Source organism: Microtus pennsylvanicus, chromosome 14, assembly GCF_037038515.1.
Source record: "Microtus pennsylvanicus isolate mMicPen1 chromosome 14, mMicPen1.hap1, whole genome shotgun sequence".
NCBI lineage: Eukaryota > Metazoa > Chordata > Mammalia > Rodentia > Cricetidae > Microtus > Microtus pennsylvanicus.
Window position 1 is genome coordinate 43,929,060 of NC_134592.1, and position 21,576 is coordinate 43,950,635.

A 21,576-nucleotide genomic window follows, 5' to 3' on the forward strand; every position below is an offset into this window, starting at 1 on the left:
TCAGGACAGCTGGGCCCCAGTGTTGCTTTTGCTGGTCCAACTCACATGGCCAGACTGAGCTGTCTTCCCTCGACTGTGACCAGCTTCACAGAACATCATTACCAGACAAGACTGCTCCATGCCAGCAGGGGATCAAAACAGAAATACAACTCCCTACTCATGTCTGAACACAGAAAAAACAGGGAACACTGTCCAAGTATCTTCTCCCTGACTAGTGAGTCACTCTGCTTCTTTACCAGTTATAGGATTAACTTTGATCTGGCCTTCTCTCTTTCTAGGTAAGATTTACTAAGAGAACCAATCACAGAATTACATCAGCTTCCTGCCTGAGTGCATCCAGAACAAAGACTCTCTTAAACCTAACATAACAAATGTTCAAATCTAAGTCCTACCCTGTACAGATTTTAATTACTTAGACAACTCACAATTATTACAGTGCTTGTCACCGGCTTGCCTTTTGACAAAGGAAACAAAGAAGCGCACAGTCACGAGCTGTGGCCTCACTCCCTGACTGCTCCACAGCTTTCCAGAGTGTTGCACTCTCCCTAATTTCTGAGGTGGGGCCCTGAGTTTTCACATCATGGTGACTTAGCCATCACCACGGGACACTGAAGCTCCTCGGCTTCCCCTCATGTTCTGTCTCCTATAAAAAAAGTAATGAACTCAGCTGTTCCAATGGCAGCCCCTGCTAGTCTCTGGGAGGCAGTGACGGTTTATATAACTGCAAAAATCGAAGTCCTCAAAAGTTCAGAACCAAGGTGTGCCTTGTAAACATACACAAGAGCTTCCTACGACACTGCTCTTTTTAACCGCTTAAAAGAACACACTTTATTACTTACCTGACATTCCATCCATAATAATGCACCAAGTATAAAACCTCCCCGTCATCGATCTCGGTGCTTTTAATGCTGGCTTCATAAATTTTCTGCGTTTTTCCTCGTCCATACTTCACTTTCACTTTGGTTCCTGTCAGGCAGGGTTCTGTGTCATCGTCATCATCCTCCCCTTCCGAGTCGCATTTGCTCTCAGTGTCTTCCCTGCAGTGAATTACAACATTGATAATGCTACTAATCACTTAATGGAGAACAACATCATCAGTGATAGAGAGTCCAGCATGTAGAGTCCTTACAGCCTAAGTTACCTTAGTAACATGTCAGTGGAGGAGGAGAAGAAGGAGGAGAAGGAGAAGATTTTAAGGACTCCTTACTAAGGTGCACTGTACAAAGGTAAAACCGTACTTCCAAAGGCCAATCAATAACCACAGCTAATAAGTCACAGCAGTCAACAAGTCACTTTAAACCAAAATAAAATCAAACCATATGCCCAGGGCTGGCCGTCTGGATTCATAATCAAGTGCCACCTTACTCGCGAGAATGTCCTAAAGCTGTTTTGTAACTTCTTGCAACTACTTGTCTTCAATCTACTTCAGCACTAAGTCTTCTCGCTTAGAGTGGTTCTTAGCAAGACAGACTGTGTGGCGTGTAAAGAAACGAGCAATGGCTGCCTGCCTTAGTAACTGTGTCTCTGAAACTGTTTACGCTTTACGTATGCGGCTACTTGCTGAAATTATAAGAAAGTGATGGTAGAACAAAGCTTTAGGCTTTGGTTGACTCCCATTCTAACTCCTCCCCCAGAGGCTTTTCCTTATTTCCATTGTTAAACATAAAGGGAATGCGGATTACAAATCCAGCAAGATTTTGAAACTGTAACGATAAAGTATACTGCCTATTAACCTTGCAGGGACTCAGAAGACAACTGCCTCAAAGGTGAAGGAGGTGTTCTACAAGACTGCAAGAGCTTCAGGAGCGGGCTGAAGGTTTCATGCACAGGGCTCATCTGCATCAGGAATATCTGCTCTCCAGGGACACGTCTCATAAATATCCCAAAGAAATCATTCCAAAACACAAATAAAAATCTCCATGACTCCTGATACAGATAATATGTACTGTTAATTGTTTGTATACTCAACTTTTATTTAATAAAATAGAAAATTATCCTTCACATTGAAGATTAAACTATTTGTTCTAATAGTTGTGTGTCAAGTATTTTAGCCACATAGTTATTTATGTAGACTCAATATTAAAATTAGACCCTCTTTTAAGTAGCTCACCTTGATAGTGTTTTAAATATTTAAATATTGTACTCCTTATTCTCAGCTCCCAATTATTTCCTGCTACTTTCTAAATCCTAATTATACTTTGCTCAGAATTTTTTAAAACTAAACTATTTCAAAGACAACTGCACCGGTTCACACGCCTACCCACCAAGCATCAAGCAACTTTCCTACTCGCCAGTTACTACTTTCCTTTCCTAAACTGATGCTCCCAATGGTTTATTTGTAGATGGTGACAGCTACCATTCGGGCACAGCAGCCCACTGTCCCCAAATTTGGCTGAAGATCTCAAACTTCTAGAAAACTTAGCATTATGTAATAAAATAACTAAAAAACAACCGGAGAAAAGTTTCTGTTTTCAAGTAAGCGTGTTAAGGTGTTGTTCTAAAACTTCCTTTTAATTACTATCTAAAAATTAGTAAATTCATTTGATCACATGTGCAAAATGGCCCACTATACAAAATGGTGAGACAATACTTTATCTAGCTGAACTGCTTAATTTTTGGGTATTTTTAGGTCTCTTCGATCCATGCAAGTCTAATACATGGAAAAAAAATACAGTTTTCACTCAACAGCAAATAGAATGGACATTAAAAAGCTGAAATTTATGGATGAGATGTGGGGCAAGAATGTATCTTCCAAACTAGAATCAGGGGTGCATGCCACTCACTCTAATACAGTAACTTGAAAAAGAAAACTGTCTTAAATCAAGCTAACACACAGAAACATCTGCTAGTACTTGCACCCATGTGTTTGTTAGCTTCCCACATTGTACCTTTTTTAAAATGGAATTTTTGCTGTCGCTGTTTCCTCTTGTCCACTTCCTCCATTTTTCTCCAGCTCCCTTCCCTGCTGTCAACTGCAGGACCTTTCTTTTGACTGGGTGGCGCAGCCTTCTTTGAGGCCACTGTTTAGGGCACAAGTGCTATTAAAATGGTGCGACCAGTATATTCTCCAATTCCGAAAGGCGATACACATCATCTTCACAATGTGTCTCACCTTCATTAGACAAGAGGAACGGAAGTCCCAATAAGAAGACATTCCCTCACACCTGAATCTCTAAGCAGGAACAGAGTGCTGCTGGACCCCCGACAGGGGCCTCTGGAGAACAGACATAAGACAATGTACCTCTCTTGGCTTGGCTCTTCCTCTTCATCTGAGTCTTTCTCAGAAGCCTCTGGCCTTTTAAGTTTCTTCTCTTTGTGCTTTGGTGTACTTTTTCTCCCGAGTAGCAGCTCATTTTCTTTTTTCTCTGCTGCTTCATAGTCTTCATCGACATCCTTATTTTCTGTATCATCTTTGATGAATTTATCTTCTATTTTCTCTTCTTCTATTTCTTTTTTAATAGCATTTGCATCTCGAACAATTTTCCTTCGCCCCTAGTAGAGGGGATAAAAGCTTTTAGAGAGCTAACACTACAAATGGAGAAAGGCATCTTTCTCTGAAGCCTCTACAGTAGTGAGCAAGCTGCATCCTGGCTTGAGTATGAATCAGAACAATTAACTCATTTGGACTATCTTTTGGAAGTAAGTGACTCATCAATATAAATCTCGCTCTTTTTTTTTTTTTCTGAGACGGGGTTTCTCTTTGTAAATTTTAATTATGTCTTACACTATCATGATCTCTGGACAAGTTATTATGTGTATTCATAAGGAAAGTCTTATCTCCTAGGGCTGGGAGTGCAGCTCAGTGTGAATGGAACCTTTTTCCAAGTGCAAAGAGCTGGTTTCAGCACCTAGCACCCTAGCAACCCCCATAAAATCTTTGCTCACAACATTACTCTGTTTGGCAGTGTCAGGGCTTTGGACAGGCTTAGCAAGTGCTCTTCCCAAGGGCACCACCCTTAACCTTATCCCGTTCTAAAAGACCTGGGAACTTGGGTTTAAAAAAATTAAACTAGCTATATGCTAATGATAAAATTTCCTAATAATTATGTTGGGCTGGCCAGATGGACCAAGGAGAAAAGGTACATAATTGCCACCAAGCCTGATGACATGGTTCATGACTTATTTGGACTCATGGGGGAAGGAAAAGTGACCCCCACAAATTATCCTCTGACCTTCACACACACACACAGAGTAAATGTTTTTTAAATAAAATGTTTGTTACTAATAATAATCTTTATAAATATACTCCCCTAACTTATGACCTCTTTGAAAGGTCTGTGGTCTCCAATCTTATTGTTTATTAAAATAAAAATCAAATTTCAATATATTTTCTTACAATAAAAATAAAATATCAGTATATTTGTGTGTGATTATACACTAAGGACCCAATGGCACCAATGTTTAAAAAGTGAGATTTTGGGGCTTCAAGAGCACAGGCTGCTCTTCCACAGGGCCCAAGTTTGGTTCCCAGCACTCTTACCAAGTGGCTCACAACCATTTTTAACTCCAGCTCCAAAAGATCCAACATCATCTTCTGGACTTTGAGGGTCTCCACACACAAGTCAAACACACACACATACACATAAAAGCAAGCAAGCCAACAAAGTAGTTAAAAAGTGAGATTTCTCTGAGAGAGTATCCACAGCAGCACTGGGCCGGAAGAGGCACTACTGTCTCCAGTAGCCTCTATCAAACCACCAGCAGGCCAACTGGCTTTGACACTGGTGAGCCTCTTCAAGACCTCAATTCTGCAGATCTACCTAACACGATGGCAGAACACATCCCTCCTCTACTTAGAATTGGGGGATTTAAAAGAAAAAGGAAAAAAGTAAGTAAGGAGCTGGGGAGGTGGCTCAGCATGTTAAGAGGGCTTGCTGTGCAAGCACGAGGACCCGAGTTCAAATCCCTTTCAAATCCCTTGCACCCACCTCAAAAAAAAAAAATAGCCACAGTGCTGGGAATTAGGGGAAGGGTCAGGGGAAGACAGCAGGGTCACTAGGAATTACTGGCTACAGCCAACTTACAGGTAGTGAGAGAACAAGTTTCAAGGGACTAAGGCAGAGAGGGACAGAGCAAGATATCTAACATCCTCCTATGGCCTCTGCATTTGCAGACATGTGCACATACCACACACACACACTCACACTCACAGCCCCCCAAACAAAAACCTAACAGTTGATTAAAGCATGGTATAGTTCACCCCTGTAATCCTAACATTTGAAAAATGGATGCTGGAGAGTCAGAAGTTAAAAGTTATTCACAGCTATATAGTGAGTTCAATCTAACTTGAGCTATGAGTCTCTTTCTCTAAAACTAAAAGAAATAAATTAACAAAACTTTTAAATAAAAATAAAAAACTTAGATGTACACATTTCATGAAAATATTTCACTTATTAAATGAGAGAATTGTCAGTTTAAAAACAGGGATTCTAATTCTAGATGCTGGAGAGACTGCTCCGTAGTTAAGAGCACTTGATGTTCTTGCAAAGAACAAGGTTCAATTCTCAGCACTCACATGGTGGCTCACAACCATCTGTAACTGCAGTTCCAGGGGATCTGGTACTCTTTCCTGGCCTCTATGAGCTCCAGATATGCAGGTGACACACACAGACATACATGCAGGCAAACACTAATACACATAAAAATAAATAAACCCTTTTAAAAAGAGAGAAAAGCAACCCCTCCATAAAAGCACAGATTCTGAAAAACTTCACTGTTCCTTTCCATTAAATATGGCTTCACCAACAAATAGGATACATTAAAAACTGAAAGTCGGGCATAATGGTTGCACGCCTTGAATCCCGCCCAGCTCTAGGGTGGCAGAAGTAAGTAGATCTCTGTGAGTCTGAGGCCAGCATGGTCCAGGACAGCCAGAGATACATAATAGAGAGACCCTGTCTCAAAAAAAAAAAATTTTGACCATATGGCAATCCATAAAATGACAAATCATGCTACGTAGCTATCACTGGGCATGGATCAGAATACTGAATGGTAATCCTTTACGTATGTTTAGTCAGTGAAGAGAAATACAGGGGGCAATGTGTGTGAACATGTATGTATGCATGTATGCATGTGGTGTGCGTGCGTGCGTATCTGTGTGTGTTAGAGAGAGAGAAGATGAAGATAAAATCAATGTACAAACAAATAAAGTTGCATAGTATGCACATAGATTTACAGTCGGGGCACAGGAACTGTCAAGAGGCTATACACTCAACTATTTAATAAGCATTTCCTATGTGCTGTGCTTCTTTATTCTAGAAGCATGGGATCACATCAATAAGCAAATTCAACACTCATCCTAGCTTTCAAGCAATGCAACCTTGGTACGGAGGAAGAGAAAGAGAAAAAAATCAATTCAGACATTCCCGCTAAGAGGAGTGAGAAGGGAGGAAAGCAGCGATTGTAAATAGTGCAACCAGTGCAAGTTTCATTGAGGTAACATTTTAGCAAGAAGAAAGAGTACATGGGACTGAGTCAGATGACAGAGACTTGAGCAGACTGTCACAGAAAGAAGACAGTGCGTTTTTTCCACTTGGTTTGGTTGTTGAGGACAGGGTTTCATGCTTTGGTTTAGGCTGGCCTGGACCACGCTGTGCAGTCCAGGTTGAACGCGGGACGAGTCTCTTGCGCCTCAGGATCCTGAGCGCTGCGACTATAGGCATGAGCCACCATGCCTGGGGGGAGGGCTTTTTAAGTAGAGAACGTATATGTGTTAACAGTACCCAGGAAAAGGTTGCTATGATAACCTCGTTGCAACATTACTAATTACCATAACACAAACTAGGACTATGTCACAAAGTTTTGCATATATATGTTAAAGGTCCACAATAAAACTTTTAAACAAATGCTTGTAGCAGATGAAATCACTAAGAACTCACTCTTGGAGACTTCTGCTCTGTGTCCTCTCTGTCGCTCTCACTGCTGGATTCGGTGTTCTCCTCGGGCTCACTCTTCACCTCCATCAAAGGCATCTCCTGGTTCACGTTTAGAGCCTCTTCCATGGATTCTTCAAAGTCTTTTTTCTCAACTTTTACTTTGGGCTCATGGTGGTGAATAGTTCTGAACTGAATATTTGCAGAACGGCAGTACTCCTCAAAACCATAGAGATATCTAAACACACAATATTTCATCTTAAGAACTCCTAGTCTTTGCATTTATTGTGAATAAAAGGTAAATAAATGGTAAAAATTAAAAAGCATCCTTTGTCTGTTAGTACTCTCTGAATGTCTTTGATACAATTAAACAGAGGTACCAAAAACTAAAATATTGTCCAGAGAACCTGAGACGGTTACAATTTAACAGAGTCATCTCAGAACACTGTTCTAGAACAGAGGTTCTCAACCCGTGGGTCTGAATGACCCTTGAAGGCTGAATGACCCTTTCACAGGGGTCACCTAAGACTATTGGAAAACACGTATCTTTACATTACAACTCAGAACGGTAGCAAAATTACAGCTATGAAGTAGCAACAAAAATAATTTTCTGGTTGGGGTCACCTCGCCGTAAGGAACGGCACTGAAGGGTCGCAGCATTAAGAAGGCTGAGAGCCGCTGATCTAGAACATGTATGCAACCAGAGCTACAGCCTACATGCTGGACTGCAGCTAATGAGAACCCTGACCCCTGACCTGAAAGAGGGAATCAGCATCACATGGGAAGTGGAGAGAGCGGGCTCTAAACTCTCAATCTCCCAGCCTAAAGTGAACACTTATGTTTCTTGTTTGGAGTGCTAATGCATTAAAACAAACCCGTTCCCTGAAAATGTTTATGTTTTTGGTTTTTCAAGACAGGGTTTCTCTGTGTAGCCCTGGTTGTCCTGGAAGCCTCTGCAGAACACGTGGGCCTAAGAGATCCACCTGCTTCTACCTTGAGTGCTTGGATAAAACGTGTGCGCCACCACCATGCCTGGCTGACATTTATTCGTTAATGAAGCTGGACTACTTACTTTCTATAAGCAGTTTTTACATTGTAGGAAGCAGCTGAGTTCAAAATTGGAATGCCAAGGTCCATATAAATTTGCTTCCACACAGCACCACTGTCAATCTGAAAAAGATTTTGTTAATAATTATCAAAGGACACTAGCATTCCGTGCTCTTCGCACAAACAGCACTTGCACAACACCGGCTACTTACATTGTCACATCCCCCCTGGTGGTAGACCAGTCTAAAGAGCTTGAAGAGATTAAGGTCTTTGTAGCCCAGAACAGGAGGTTTGTTGATTGGAGTACCTTTGTAATGTCAGAGGGAAAAATGAAGAGTTCAGTCACACGAAAACTACTCATCTGAAAGTAAGGCTATCGACCTCCAATTCAGCAAAATCCCCTAAGCGGAGGTGTGCATTTAAATCCTTCAATCACGTAGGACACTGTGCTCCTTGTACTGTTATGCGGGCTCTATGAATTTCAGAAGTTCTGCCCTTCTATCAAGGTACCTCTATTCCGTGAAATGGCTAAAACTAAGTGAAAAACTGAGGTTGCTGCGTGTGGCTGGCATTGCCGGCTCAGTACAGCATGAGCAAACGAAGCAGGAAGGCTATAGCTCCATCCTTGCTGCTTAGCCGCATGGAAAGCTGCATGCGGTTCTCTGCGGGATTACTTCTCAAAATCCCAGAATGGCTAGGCCAAATTACCTGAGGATTTTTTTAGGACTAAAAAATGTCAGTGTGACGATTTCCAAAAGTTCCATTTCTTCTACCTCTGTGGAAATCCTGTCCCACTCAGAAAGAAACCGATGTTTGTTATCCTTAGCTTGTGGAGACCAAGGATCACATGGGCTTACTTGGCTGAGTCCAGCATTACCATTGTAGTTAATAACTATACAGAGAAATATTATGATTGGTCACTTTCTACTTCTGACTAATTTAATCTTCCAATAAATGCCAGGGAGATCAGATTTAACTATGTAAATACTGATTTCCTATTATTCCACTTAAAATAGTTTGCCTTTATTCCAAATATCTAACTACCATCAGGTATGACTGATCCCTAGGCTTTCACTGGACTATGCGGCACTCCCAATACAGCAGAAACGATGTACATACCTCAAACATAAAGCCACAAAATGACATACCTCTGTCTTCCATAAACTTATAAAGCTGCTGCAGGAAGTTGTCCCTCTCTTCAGGATCAGGTTCTTCCTCAGGCTGCAAACACAAGCACAGTGGACAGAAAGAAATACGATGTTATTTGTGAATCCAGGAACCCCTGGTAGTCACATTTTAATGCTTTCAGGTTTTTTGCTGTTCAAACTCTAGGCCCCCCCAAATGCCAGAAACGTGATCCACCACTGTGTCCATGCCCTGCTCCTAACTCACATTCTGATAACAAAGCTCTGCGGCAACAGTAGGCCAGGCTACTCCCTTCTCTCCACTTTCCACTCTGACTCTGCCTTGAGCATGGTCAAAAGACTAATAAGAATTAAAAGGAAAATATTCCAGAATGCAGCAAGAGGACTGGTTTTACCTCATTTGACTTTATTGGGGGCGGGGAGGGGGGGAACTGTCATATGGCCCATAGAACTATATTGAAAGATAAGCACAATAATGACAAAAAATACTTTTATAGAAAACAATATCATTGAATGAATATAAACAAAGACTGTAACGTCAGTGGTAAAGGTTTTCTGTTTAGATGAGACTTTTATTATTAATCGGAATACATCAAAGTAAAGCTATATAAATTATATTTTGGCGCAGACCTCATCACCTCCTTAATCTCCCCCTAGCCCGCTTTTCTCCAGTGCTTTCCTTGGACGGCGTCTGTATTTGCCACTGTAACCCTTTAAGGCATTTATAGACAGCATCATGTCACAATGCCAAAAGGCTGGATACTCCTTACCTCTGCTTCAAAGTAAATCAAAGAAAGTCAACACATAATTGTGTGCGTCTATAAAAAATAAATTTCAAAAAACCACCTATTTATGTGTTCCTATTTATTAATTATGTAAATCTAATATTATTTTTCTATAACACTATTATAGATTTAAAAGAAAATATCCTTAGGGTGTCAAGACGGCTCCTTAGGCAGAGGCACTACCACCATGCCTGACAACCTGAGTTCACCCCTTGTACCCACGTGAGAAAGAGAACTGATGGCACAAGCTGTCCTGCTTACACATGTCATGTAGCACGCATGTACACACACACAGAATGACAGACTGCCTATCAACACATATGCACAGCTTTGCTGGTTGTTTGGAGATTATGTTACAGGCAGGACAGGCTGACCTTTTGACCCTCCTGCTCTCCCCTCCCACATGCTGAGACTGTAGGCATACACCACACCTGACTTACAGAAATCATTGAAAATTCAGCAGTACTGTGGAGAAATTAATAAAACGCTTATGTTGCTTCCATATAAAGGATCATGACATTAGAAGATTACTGTGTTCTATGAGAATAATTCGATTTTTGCCTTTTACAAACCATGTTTAGATGAAAAGCGATGTTCAGGCAATAAATATTGATTATTCAGTATCTAGAAGGCAACAGGCACTTTAAAAATCATGTTATCTTTTAAGAATCTTAATAGCTAATACTATTCCCAGGATCAATGAACATATAGTTGATTAAAATATATAATAAAATCTAGGAGGCAGGCAGATTGCTGTGACTCCAAGGCCAACTTGGTCTACACAGTAAGTGTTAAAACAGCCAGATCTACGTAAGAAAACAATATAAATATATAAAATATAATAAAACTTGTTCCCCAGTACAGGAAACAAAAATAAACCCACTAATTATAAATGGGGAACAAATAAGGTTATATCAAACTATGCTAAATTCTTCATGATTGAGGATAATTTTTACAGATTAAAAATTGATAGCTTAAAGGCATTGAGTTAGTGGATAAATAAAGAGTATTTTAGGCTCTGTGAGGAAACATGCCATGAAATTTTAAGTTTAGGTGCAGTTCTAAGATACAAAAATAAAATCAGTAAGAAATTTAATTTATATATGTCGATTTTCTTGAAAGGAGATTTCCACCAAAAAATAAATAAGCCAAAAACAGCATTTTAAATTTACCTGATAATTTTTGCAAAAAATGAAATTCTTTAATCTCATAAGGAATTCTTTACCATAACTTTAAGTAGCTGTGTTACAGACTAGGAAATGCCTCTCTGTGAGCCTTTTGTCTGGGATTCAGATCTGCTACTGTGGCTTGCTGTCACCTCCATACTTCTCACCCCTCTAGCATCTCTTTCCAGATGGGAAGCCAGGGGCTGCACTGTTCAGGCCCTAAGTGTGGGAAAGGGCAGGAAGAGGAAAGGTAGAGGACTCTGAATTGTCAGCCTTCTTCTGGCCATGTAGTCAAGCATCAGTCAAAATGGGCACGCAAGGAGGGACTCTAAGGACACAAACGACACATGTTACATGATTATTATGTTAAGAAATTTATAAGCCGGGAGGTGGTGGTACACGCCTTGAATCCCAACACTCGTGAGGCAGGCAGATAAACAACTACCTGAAATACTAAGTTAGAATACAGTGGTGCCTAGGAACAGTATAAATTTCTTTCTTTCTTTCTTTTGTGTTTTTTTTGTTTGTTTGTTTCTTTGTTTGAGACAGGGTTTTTCTGTGTAGTCCTGGCTGTCCTGGAACTTGCTCTGTAGACCAGGCTGGCCTCGAACTCACAGAGCTCCACCTGCCTCTGCCTCCTGAGTGCTGGGATTAATGACTTGAGCCACCATCGCCCAGCAGTTGGTGTTTTCTTTCATTCTTCTCCAGGCTGGCAGTGCTCAGGAGACTATCAGCTTTGGATCATCGTTACTTTATTCATGGCTTTAATCTGTGAAGACCGGCACATAGTTAGACAACCACTGTGCGATGAAAGGACATTTTTGCAACTGAGTTGACAAGATTTTCTTCCGTGTTTCACACTGGCTAACAACCAATCCTCTGCATCAAGTCTTGAAAACGGGAAGGAATAAGAGTGGTTCGAGATGATCACGACACAGGTGACACGCCACTGCTCACCTGCACCTTTCTCACGTGGACCTGGAAATGAATGCTTATTCAGAAAAGGCAGACTCCAGTGACAAATGGACTTTATACCACTTTATTGGGGAGACAAACGTCATTTGTTACTCTTTTCTTTCTTTCTGTCTTTCTTTCTTTCTTTTTTCCTTCCTTCCTTCCTTCCTTCCTTCCTTCCTTCCTTCCTTCCTTCCTTCCTTCCTTCCTTCCTTCCTTTCCCTTCCTCCCTCCCTCCCTTCCTTCTTAATTTTGGAGACAGTATCTCTTCTGCAATATAGGCTAGCCTGGAATTAGTGGCAATCCTTTTGCCCAAGTGCTGAGATTACAAGCATGAGCCACAAATGAAGTAATACAAGGTGCAAGTCAGAAAGGTATCCAAGCTGGCCTGGACCTCGTAGCTATCCTCCTGCCTCTGACTAGAGTGCTGCAATTACAGGTGAGCACCACGGCCAATTCAATTTTCATTGTATTCAGCCTGTGACAGTTAACAGTGAGAAGAGAAACGGGAAGACAAGGCCAGCATTTGACTCATATGCCCAATGATGCAGGAGCTTCTGAGCAGTATCTGGGCAGTGGCTGGGAGATATGAGACACGGGAGAGCGAGAACAGAAATGTGAACAGGGGTTAATTCATGAAAGCCAGACGTTCAAAGGCCAGGAATGAAAAGATACAAAACAACAAAAACCAATGCCAAAATCTTGTGTTCATCTGACATGGGCTCAAAGCTATTAAAGGGTTTCCAGTGGGCCAATTACAAACAAGCATTGTTAAAGACTCTTTGGTAAGGTCCAGAAAACTATCTCAAACTGGTCGAAGATGGGGCTGGAGAGATGGCTCAGTGGTTAAGAGCATCGCCTGCTTTTCCAAAGGTCCTGAGTTCAATTCCCAGCAACCACATGGTGGCTCACAACCATCTGTAATGAGGTCTGGTGCCCTCTTCTGGCCTGTAGACATACACACAGACAGAATATTGTATACATAATAAATAAATAAATAAATATTTAAAAAAAAACTGGTCGAAGAAAAACATTATTAAAAAAAAACACACAAAAGTATGAAAGAGAGAGAGAGAGAACACTATTACTTAGAGTACACTGTCTAAGAAGAGGTATTTTGAAGAAAAGTTGTGTTAAAGACTGTTCTACTTAACCTTCAAACAACAGTCCAACACCTTGCCTCAAACAGGAATTTCCCAAGATTTTATATAATCCACATCTATTCATTTATTCAGAAACTAGGTGATGAGGATTTAATATGGGCCAGGCTTTTAGTGCTAGCTGCCCGGGTACCCTGGGGAGAAAGGATGAGACACAAAGTCCCTGGCATACCTTGGGTTCATTTACAGCACAAGAAAGAAAAAAAAACAACAACAAACTGAAGTGCTTGTGAGACCCCAGCCTAAGTATTCTCACAAGAAAAAACTAAAAAAATAGAGGGTAGCGCTGAGGGTAGGAGTCTGTTTTAAAGGAACCATAATGTGTCTAACTTCCCTCCATAATCCACCCCTCTCTCTCTCTCTCCCTCCCTCCCTCCCTCCCTCCCTCCCTCCCTCCCTCCCTCTCTCTCTCTCTCTCTCTCTCTCTCTCTCTCTCTCTCTCTCTCACACACACACACACACACACACACACACACACAGGTAATAGGGTTATGCAGTTCTCATTTAAAAATCAACAAGTCTGTAAAAATAAGCAGAAAATATTGGGTCGGTCATCTTTACTTGTTCAACTACAGAGCTACATACTTTAACAGTGATAATAAAAGGTGTATCTTACTAGTGGCAAATGTTAGAATACAACAGATATATCACAACACCTCAACAACTAGTTAATAAAGACTTCAATTTAAAAGGAAAATCTTTTAAATTTTTAAAAAATGATTAGAAAGATAGTTCAGTCGTTAAGAGTACTTGTTGCTTTTGCAGGAAAAGGGTTGGTTCCCAGTACCCACAGAGTCTCACAACCATTTGTAACTCCAATTCCAAGGGACCTGATACCTTATTCTGACCTCTGTGGACACCAAGCATGTACATAGTGCGCAAACATACATTCAACAAAACACTCATACACATAAAATAAATAAACCTTGGTACAGTGATGTGCACTGCAATCTCAGCTACTGAGGAGGCAGAACCAGAACTGCGGGAATTCAAGGTCAGCCTGGGCAGCACAGGGAAACCCCATCTCATAAAAGGAGAGAGGGAGAAAGAAAGAGAGGGAGAGATTAAAATCTTGATCTCTGATGAACAGCGAAGACCTATCTACAAAGTTTCAATCATAAAAGCTGACAGTTGAGCAGGGAATGGTAGGAGACTGCTGTAAAACCAGCACTGGGGAGGGGGGCGGGGTAAAGGAAGGAGAGTTCAAGGTCATTGTCAGCTGTGGAGCAAGTCTGAGGGCGGCCTTGGCTTCCAGAGCTCACCTCTTAAATACATGGGAGCTGGTGAGACAGCTCAGGAAGAGTGGTTGCTACCAAGCACTGAGTACAAGCCACAGGAGAGAACCAACTTCTGCAAGCGGTCCTTCAGCCTTGAGACAGACTACAGAGCATACACCTGCCTCCTCTACCCAAATAAATGCATACATAAATAAGTAAATACAAAACAAGAGAAAAATAAGTTTTAAAAATTAAGTTGGCAATATTTGTGTAAGGTCCAAGAGCCCAGACAGCAGTAAATTACCTGAATAAATAAACCTGGAATAAATGTGACATTAAGTAATGTTCAGCACAATGCTTTGAAAAAGAGATGGTATTACATAACACGCTTCAGAAATATTTCAATTCAAAAAGGTAAAACCCACAGCCTCTTTTGTGCCCTAAAATTATTTTATTCCCAAAGGGATCACAAGTAGTTTAAAAAACTGGCATCAGATCTAGTGCAGAGAACGGAATGGAGGAGGGTACGTGTGGACATGCAGTACACTCAGGTGCCACTGCGTTCGTCTAGGCTAGGACAGTGACTGCCTGGACTTTGGTAGGCAGAGCAGAAAGAAGTGGGCAAATTAAAGAGCTATTCAGGTTGGTACAAGACAAAAGGTTTGTGTATCTGAATGGAGTTGACAGGGAGGACTAAGGAAAGAATCAAGATGCCTTTTGTGTACTCCGTGTGTTCAGCATAGACAAGCAGGTATGGTGCATCTACTAAAATAAATTAGGAATGGCCAGGGGAGGACAAGGGAAGGTAAGTGAGGCCGTGAGCATACTGAGTTTGAATACTGATAAATAAAAAGAAATTTACACGCACAGTTTAGTATAAATGCGTGTAGCTGAGACAACTGAGATTACATATAGATTCAAAGCTATTCTATCATTTGGTTGGGAGGTAAACCAGAAAACAAACGTCACCTGCTGAGATCTGAATGCTACTAAGGAGTAAGATGAGATAAGACACACTTCTGCTTGACTGTCAGCGAAGTTGTTCTGGTCGTGATGACAGGACAAGACATACTACAGAGAGAGAATGAGAAGTCAGGGACAGTGCATGTAACTGAGCAGCCTGGCCAGAGGCAAGCACAGCCAGCAGTGGAGGGAACGCTGGGACCAGGGCATGCAAACTGGGCTCAAGAAGGAAAAGCTGGAGTTGCTAGGGCAAGACTTCCTGATCCAGAGCAGAACCTCAGGGACTTGGCTCTCAGAGGACGCACACTGCCGACTGTGCCTGAGCAGGCATACTGGAGGGTCTAAAACTACTCTCGTGAAGTTTATAGGGCTTAGTCTGCTCCCATTTGAAACTTAGGGGTTTCTTTCCAAAGCCAGAGTGAAGACAAGGTGACGTTCAAAGAGGATGACCTGACGACAAACACTGAACTGACCAATAATAGCCAGGGACCCAAGAACGCCTGATCCTAAATTTACAGGCATACCATCCCTCACTGTTACACACACGTAGAGCACGTCCAGGAGCCCAAAGGATATGTTTTATATTTCCAGTAAGACACTGCTTTACAACCTAACAACAACCTCCTTAAAATAATCATGTAACTCTTAAATTACCACAGTTAACTAAACCGAGGAACTTATTTTCCATTTGAAATGGTACATACATTGTTACCATCAAGATGTAATATAGGTGCTATAATCAAGTTTTTTTTATATCATTCAAACCTCTTATATGACCACAGGTATAAAGTATGATTACAAAGAAAGTGTTTTAAAAACACAGAAAATGTAGCTGTATTAGAGGGCTGCAGAGATGGCTCTACCGTTAAGAGCACTGGCTACTCTTCCAGAGAATCCTGATTCTCAGCACCCACATAGTGGTTCACAGCCATCCGTAATGCCAGTTCCAGAGGATCTGACACCCTCTTCTGGTCTCCATAGGCACCAGGCTCGAAAGTGGTGCACAGACCATACATGCAGATAGAACACCATACACACTAATCATTTTGGAAATGCAGCTGTATTTGTGTGAACAAATGTACAAATCTCATTAGTCTTATTGGGTGAATTTAGTGTGCTTCACATTTTAAGTTAAAACAGTAAAGATTTTTTTCAAAATTCATTAGGACTTTTAAAAAAGATTTTTCTTTTTATGCATCTGAGTGTTTTGCCTGCATGTATGCCAGTGAACAACATGCAGGAAGTACCTGAGAAGGCCAGCAGATGGCACTGGATCCCCTGGAGCTGGAATTACAGATGGCTGTAAACTGCCAAGTAGGTGCTGAGCACCAAACTGAGGTACTTCTGCAGGATCAGCTGTTCTCTGACCCCTGAGCCATCTCCAGTCCAGTTAGGACATTTTTTTATTTCCTTGTTTAGTAGTCTAAATTGAAGCAAGTTGTTATGTTTGAATGTAAGTATCTAAGTTATCTATTGAAGGCTGTTGTTCCAGATATACTTAATGCTTAGTTTTATTGGAGTTATTTGATATAGCTATAATTATTTATACTACATTTAAAAACCTTTAGCTTTTACTGACAGTTTCCTGAGTTTTCAGGTATTTCCTGTGGAACTATATACAAAGTGATTTTGAATAATCATCAACAAATGCCTTTAATCTACATGGTCATAGATTGACACAGGTGACATTTAAATACTAAAAATTTAACATTCATATTTCCCAGAAATAAAAACCTCAAACACTTATGACTTCTACAATAGTGGAAGATCATCTTGGGTAGCAAATGTGATGGCAATTCCTAGGAAATTCAAGATCGGAGAAATGAGTGTATCAATCATTAGACTAAAAGAGGAGCAGTTCCTATAAAAACTTCACTAATTTTAATTTTCATTGCTAAACATGAAATCTGGTACACAAAGCTGACTTATAAAGCCATGATGATTTAAGCTAAAAATAGTTAAATTCCTCTTGATAATTAATCTTCTAACTTTTCACCCTTAGAAAACTCCCTACATTTATCCAGTATAATTCCAAGTCAAGAGAAATGAATAACTGCTAGCATTATTATATTCATATGGACTTCCAAATAAATTTCCTAGTTCAAAAAAATTTAGTAATGTCTTTTCTAATATAAAATTTTCTTGAAAAAGTTTTCTTAACAAAGACATTTAAATAACACCCACAAAAATAACCTCTAGGCTTTTCCCAAAATAATTATCTCTATGTTGTAGTTAAGAATACAGACAGGAACTACCCTCTGTCAGGTCCTCTCCCCAGCACAGTAGGAGGCATATTGCTTACACTTCAGTCTTGAAGTAGCATATGAGTAGAAAATCAAATATTAAATAAAAAAGCTACTGCTCCACAATGAAGCTGTAGAATCTCCAATCCTCCTGCTCCCACTGTGTTGAAATACCCGGAGCACGATGGCTACAGAGGCTACTGCTCGTTCGCACTGCAGAAACAGCTAACACTTGTGTGATCTGCTGCATACGCCTGCCTGCTAGCCTGCACTGATGACAACATACAGTGCTGTTTAACGGCTCACAGGATGGTACAAGGGATCTTTAAGACTCTTGTAAAGCAGCATTCAGTGGTCCTAAGAAGTACACTATCAATACATCTTGGGAGGAATTATGATCTGTAATGTAAGACAAGAACTTAGCCTCACTGGTGTGGGAAAGGCCCATAATGACTAAGCCAGGTAGGCCCTGGCTTACCGGACTAGTCACCATGTACCATGCTCATATTTCTCCCTTTGCTATGTATAGTTTAAAGCATTTCTTGGTTGACCAGCATATAAACGTTTTTAAATTGTTGTTCAAGACAAGTTAGAATGATTCAGCAACTAAATCTCAAATCCAAGAGCAAGGAAAATGCAGCTGGTATTTTTTCCTAAAACAACCTAAATCTTCCTCAAGAAAACCCACTAAGGTAGCCAGAAAACTAGCTCACAACAAGTACATATCAATAAAGCAAATGCTATGAAAAATGAGCATCTGAAAAATAATTTAAAATAAACTGTATAACTCAAGCCTACATTTTGTGATTTTTGCTGTTATTTTTTAATAGGAACAAAGCAACCATGCTCATTAAATTTTAGCAAGTTCACAAGAAACATATTGTAAAAAGATATCATTTTCTAAGTGTCCTTGTCTGTTAATTTTTCTTTACTATTACCTGCAATAGCTTCTGCTCTACTCATTTTTACTAATATTTATCACTCACAGCTTAAATGAAACATTACATTATTCTGAAATTAATCACTGTAACATGAGCACTATTTACTATTTTATAGGCGCCCTCTGCAACTTCTTTCAAAGCTCTTTTTGGCCTCTTTGTTTAAAATTTCAGGTTATTTTTTGAGGGGTGGGTAAAATGCCTTCTGGAAGGGACACCAATTAAAAAACTAGCAAAAATAAAGAGACTAACCCTTTTTCAGCATTTGGCAATATAAGATTCTAATTGATGTTAAATAAAAATCCAGAACCTAAACCACAGACTGTTAACAGTTCACACCCTGAAACTGTGGCCTATTTACCCTGAAACACACAACCTAAAACTAAATACAGATAAAATACAGATATCACATATAATATTCAATTATTAACTCCTGAATTTTACCACACTGTCTGTCTCATCACTGTCATTCAAAACGCTGTCTTATGTTTGAGGAAAATACCCTTTACCCTTTAATCCTCTAAAAATAGATTCCTCCTGTCTTTTTTACAAGAAACAATTACGCTTGGCTATAAGCTCTACTTATCAGTCATATAATCAACACCCAAAAATTTACTTAATTCCATTTTTGGCAATCAAAACAATAACTAAATATTTTTTTTAAAAATCTTACCTATGTGCTGCATTTCCTTTCAAATGCAAAATGGTTAGCTTCCCCTTCTACTTAGTCAGTGCAGGGTCTGGACATACCAGTCTGACTGGCAAATACCTGCTGTCCCTCTTAGGGCACAGCATCCGCGGGTTATACAGCAACTACTTACATTCTCTTCCACACAGAAATCAGACATTACATGAAAGGAAAAGAAAGACAGCCCATTTCAAAGCGGCTGGCAAACCTCCATTGGCAACCTGCCAAGCCTCTGCTAAACCTTCCTGTCTTTCTGAGCATGCTCACTTAAAACCAACAGCACGTTACTATGGCAACTCTGTAGGCAGCCTGGAAGTATGAACCGCCATTCTGATTTCAGAGTGTAAAAAGCCAAATGCTGCAGGGGAGGTCAAAGGAAAGAACTAGCGTGCACTCTTCCTCACACGCGAATCTAGTCCTGGCATTCCAGAAGCTCACATTTGTATGTTTAAACACAAAAGCAGTCCATAGTTTCAGGCCTGACATTTTCATGCTCAAATAGATCTTCTTTTTCAATAAACTCATGCTCTTTGTTTTGCCTCTCAACAACCAAAATTACACTAGAAAATTTACCCCACTTAACAAAACACTGATGAATAAACAGACAAACACCACGTGAGCAGCCATGGCAACTCCACAGATGATTCCTGTAACCACACTGGGAACACTGCAATATCACAAAGAAAACCACTCCTAATAAAAATACAATCTCAATCTTTTCTGTGATTTGTCAAGATGTCAGATGAATCTTTCTTTGGAAGGTATTAAGATATTTACCCCTAGAAGGTTTCCAAGTTAGGAGAAGCAAGACCTGGGTTCAAATCCCTCAGTTCCACAGTTTAGCTGTACAACTGAGGACAATAACTTTCTGACTCTAATGGCACCCTGAAAGCAGGATGACAATTACTTCACACACTGACAGAAACACCCAACCCCCGCACAAAATCTTACTGATTATCTCGGCAGAGTACTTTCTGTATAACTTCACGCTGAAAACTGGTACTGAGTTCTACACTACACAATGAACCGAACAGTCACACCTCCGCAATCAAATTAAGAAAGAAATGTTTCAGACAATATATATATATATATACACACACACATATAATCTAGACAGAGAACAAACACATGGAGATATTATTTTCACTAGAAAACAAAAACAAACAAACAAAAAAAAGGTTGCCATGTTGCCTAAAATTGGACCTACCAGTTCTTCTTCCTCCTTCTTGGCTTCTTTTTCCTTTTCCTCTTCATTCTCCTCAGCTGGGCAGTCTTCCTCATCATCACTGCTGGATGACTCAAGAATCTCACTTATGTCCATTTTCCAATTATCAGGAACGATTCTAGCTTTTAAGAAGATACTTGCTCTCTGCAGCCCTGAAAGGAAACATGGACTCCAGCTGTTGCCACTGAACGAAGAACATGGACTTAAGGGAGATGCATGTCTTTCCAGGCCAGAGAGCTCAGTCCCAAACCAGTCATCATTCATAAAGTGGCGGAGGACATGTGAGCACTACATGAGTAGAAGAGCGTGCAGATTTACAACAAAGTTTGTTTATTGTGAGACAGGGTCTCACTATGTCACCATGTAGCCCAATCTAGCTGTGAACCTGTGATCCACAGGCCTCCACCTCCCAAGTAAAACTACACCTGGCAATTTATATTTATTTCATGTGCACAAGCGATCTACCAGATTTATGAGCACACGACTCCACCAGAGGCATCAAATCCCCTGGAACTGTTTGCAGATGGTTGTGAACTGCCCTGTGGGTGATGGGAACCAAACCTGGGACCTCTGCAAGAGCAGTAAGTGCTCTTAACCACCGCGCCATCCCTCCAGCCCCACTATTAGATGCTGATGGTCAGCAGGTGTGGAAGCGCAGGACTCTAGCCCAGCCCTCAGGAGCAGAGGCAGATGGATCTCTGTGAGTTCAAGGCCTCTGGTCTACAGAGTGAGTTCCAGGACAACCAGAGCTATGTAGAGACACTTGATCCTGTACCCTTCAAAAAGAAAAAATATTGCCAGACAGTGGTGACACACACCTCGAATTCTAGTACTTGGGAAGCAGAGGCAGGTGGCTTTCTGTGAGTTCGAGGCCAGCCTGGTCTACAGAGTGAGTTCTAGGACAGCCAAGGATACACAGAGAAATCCTGACTCAAAAACAGAAGGAGGAGAAGGGAAGAAGAGGAGGAGGTGGAGGAGGAGGAAGAAGAAATATTAATGACCAAACATGCAAAGTTAAATTTGTAAAATTTACAAACCAAGTATTTTATGGAGACATAATAAAAATGCCTTTAGGAGTGTGTCCAACACATTATCTGTGAGGTTCATACTCAGGAACCATGCAACCAAGCAACAAGGGAAAGGAAAAGCAAAACAACTCATTATGTTTTACCA

The 21,576-nt window shown here is 40.6% G+C and overlaps 1 protein-coding gene across 2 annotated transcripts in view; it reads right to left on the reverse strand.

Annotated features, from left to right (window-relative positions):
* Positions 1–21,576, reverse strand: part of Arid4a (AT-rich interaction domain 4A) — a 66,757-nt gene that overhangs the window by 16,721 nt on the left and 28,460 nt on the right. For both annotated transcript variants that reach the window (XM_075947516.1, XM_075947517.1), the window contains exons 11-17: positions 20,386–20,555; positions 9,068–9,140; positions 8,132–8,226; positions 7,945–8,042; positions 6,879–7,110; positions 3,242–3,492; positions 840–1,037 (exon numbers count right to left, since the gene is read on the reverse strand). In XM_075947516.1, coding sequence (XP_075803631.1) covers positions 840–1,037; positions 3,242–3,492; positions 6,879–7,110; positions 7,945–8,042; positions 8,132–8,226; positions 9,068–9,140; positions 20,386–20,555 — 1,117 coding nt within the window. The remainder of the gene's footprint in view (positions 1–839; positions 1,038–3,241; positions 3,493–6,878; positions 7,111–7,944; positions 8,043–8,131; positions 8,227–9,067; positions 9,141–20,385; positions 20,556–21,576) is intronic.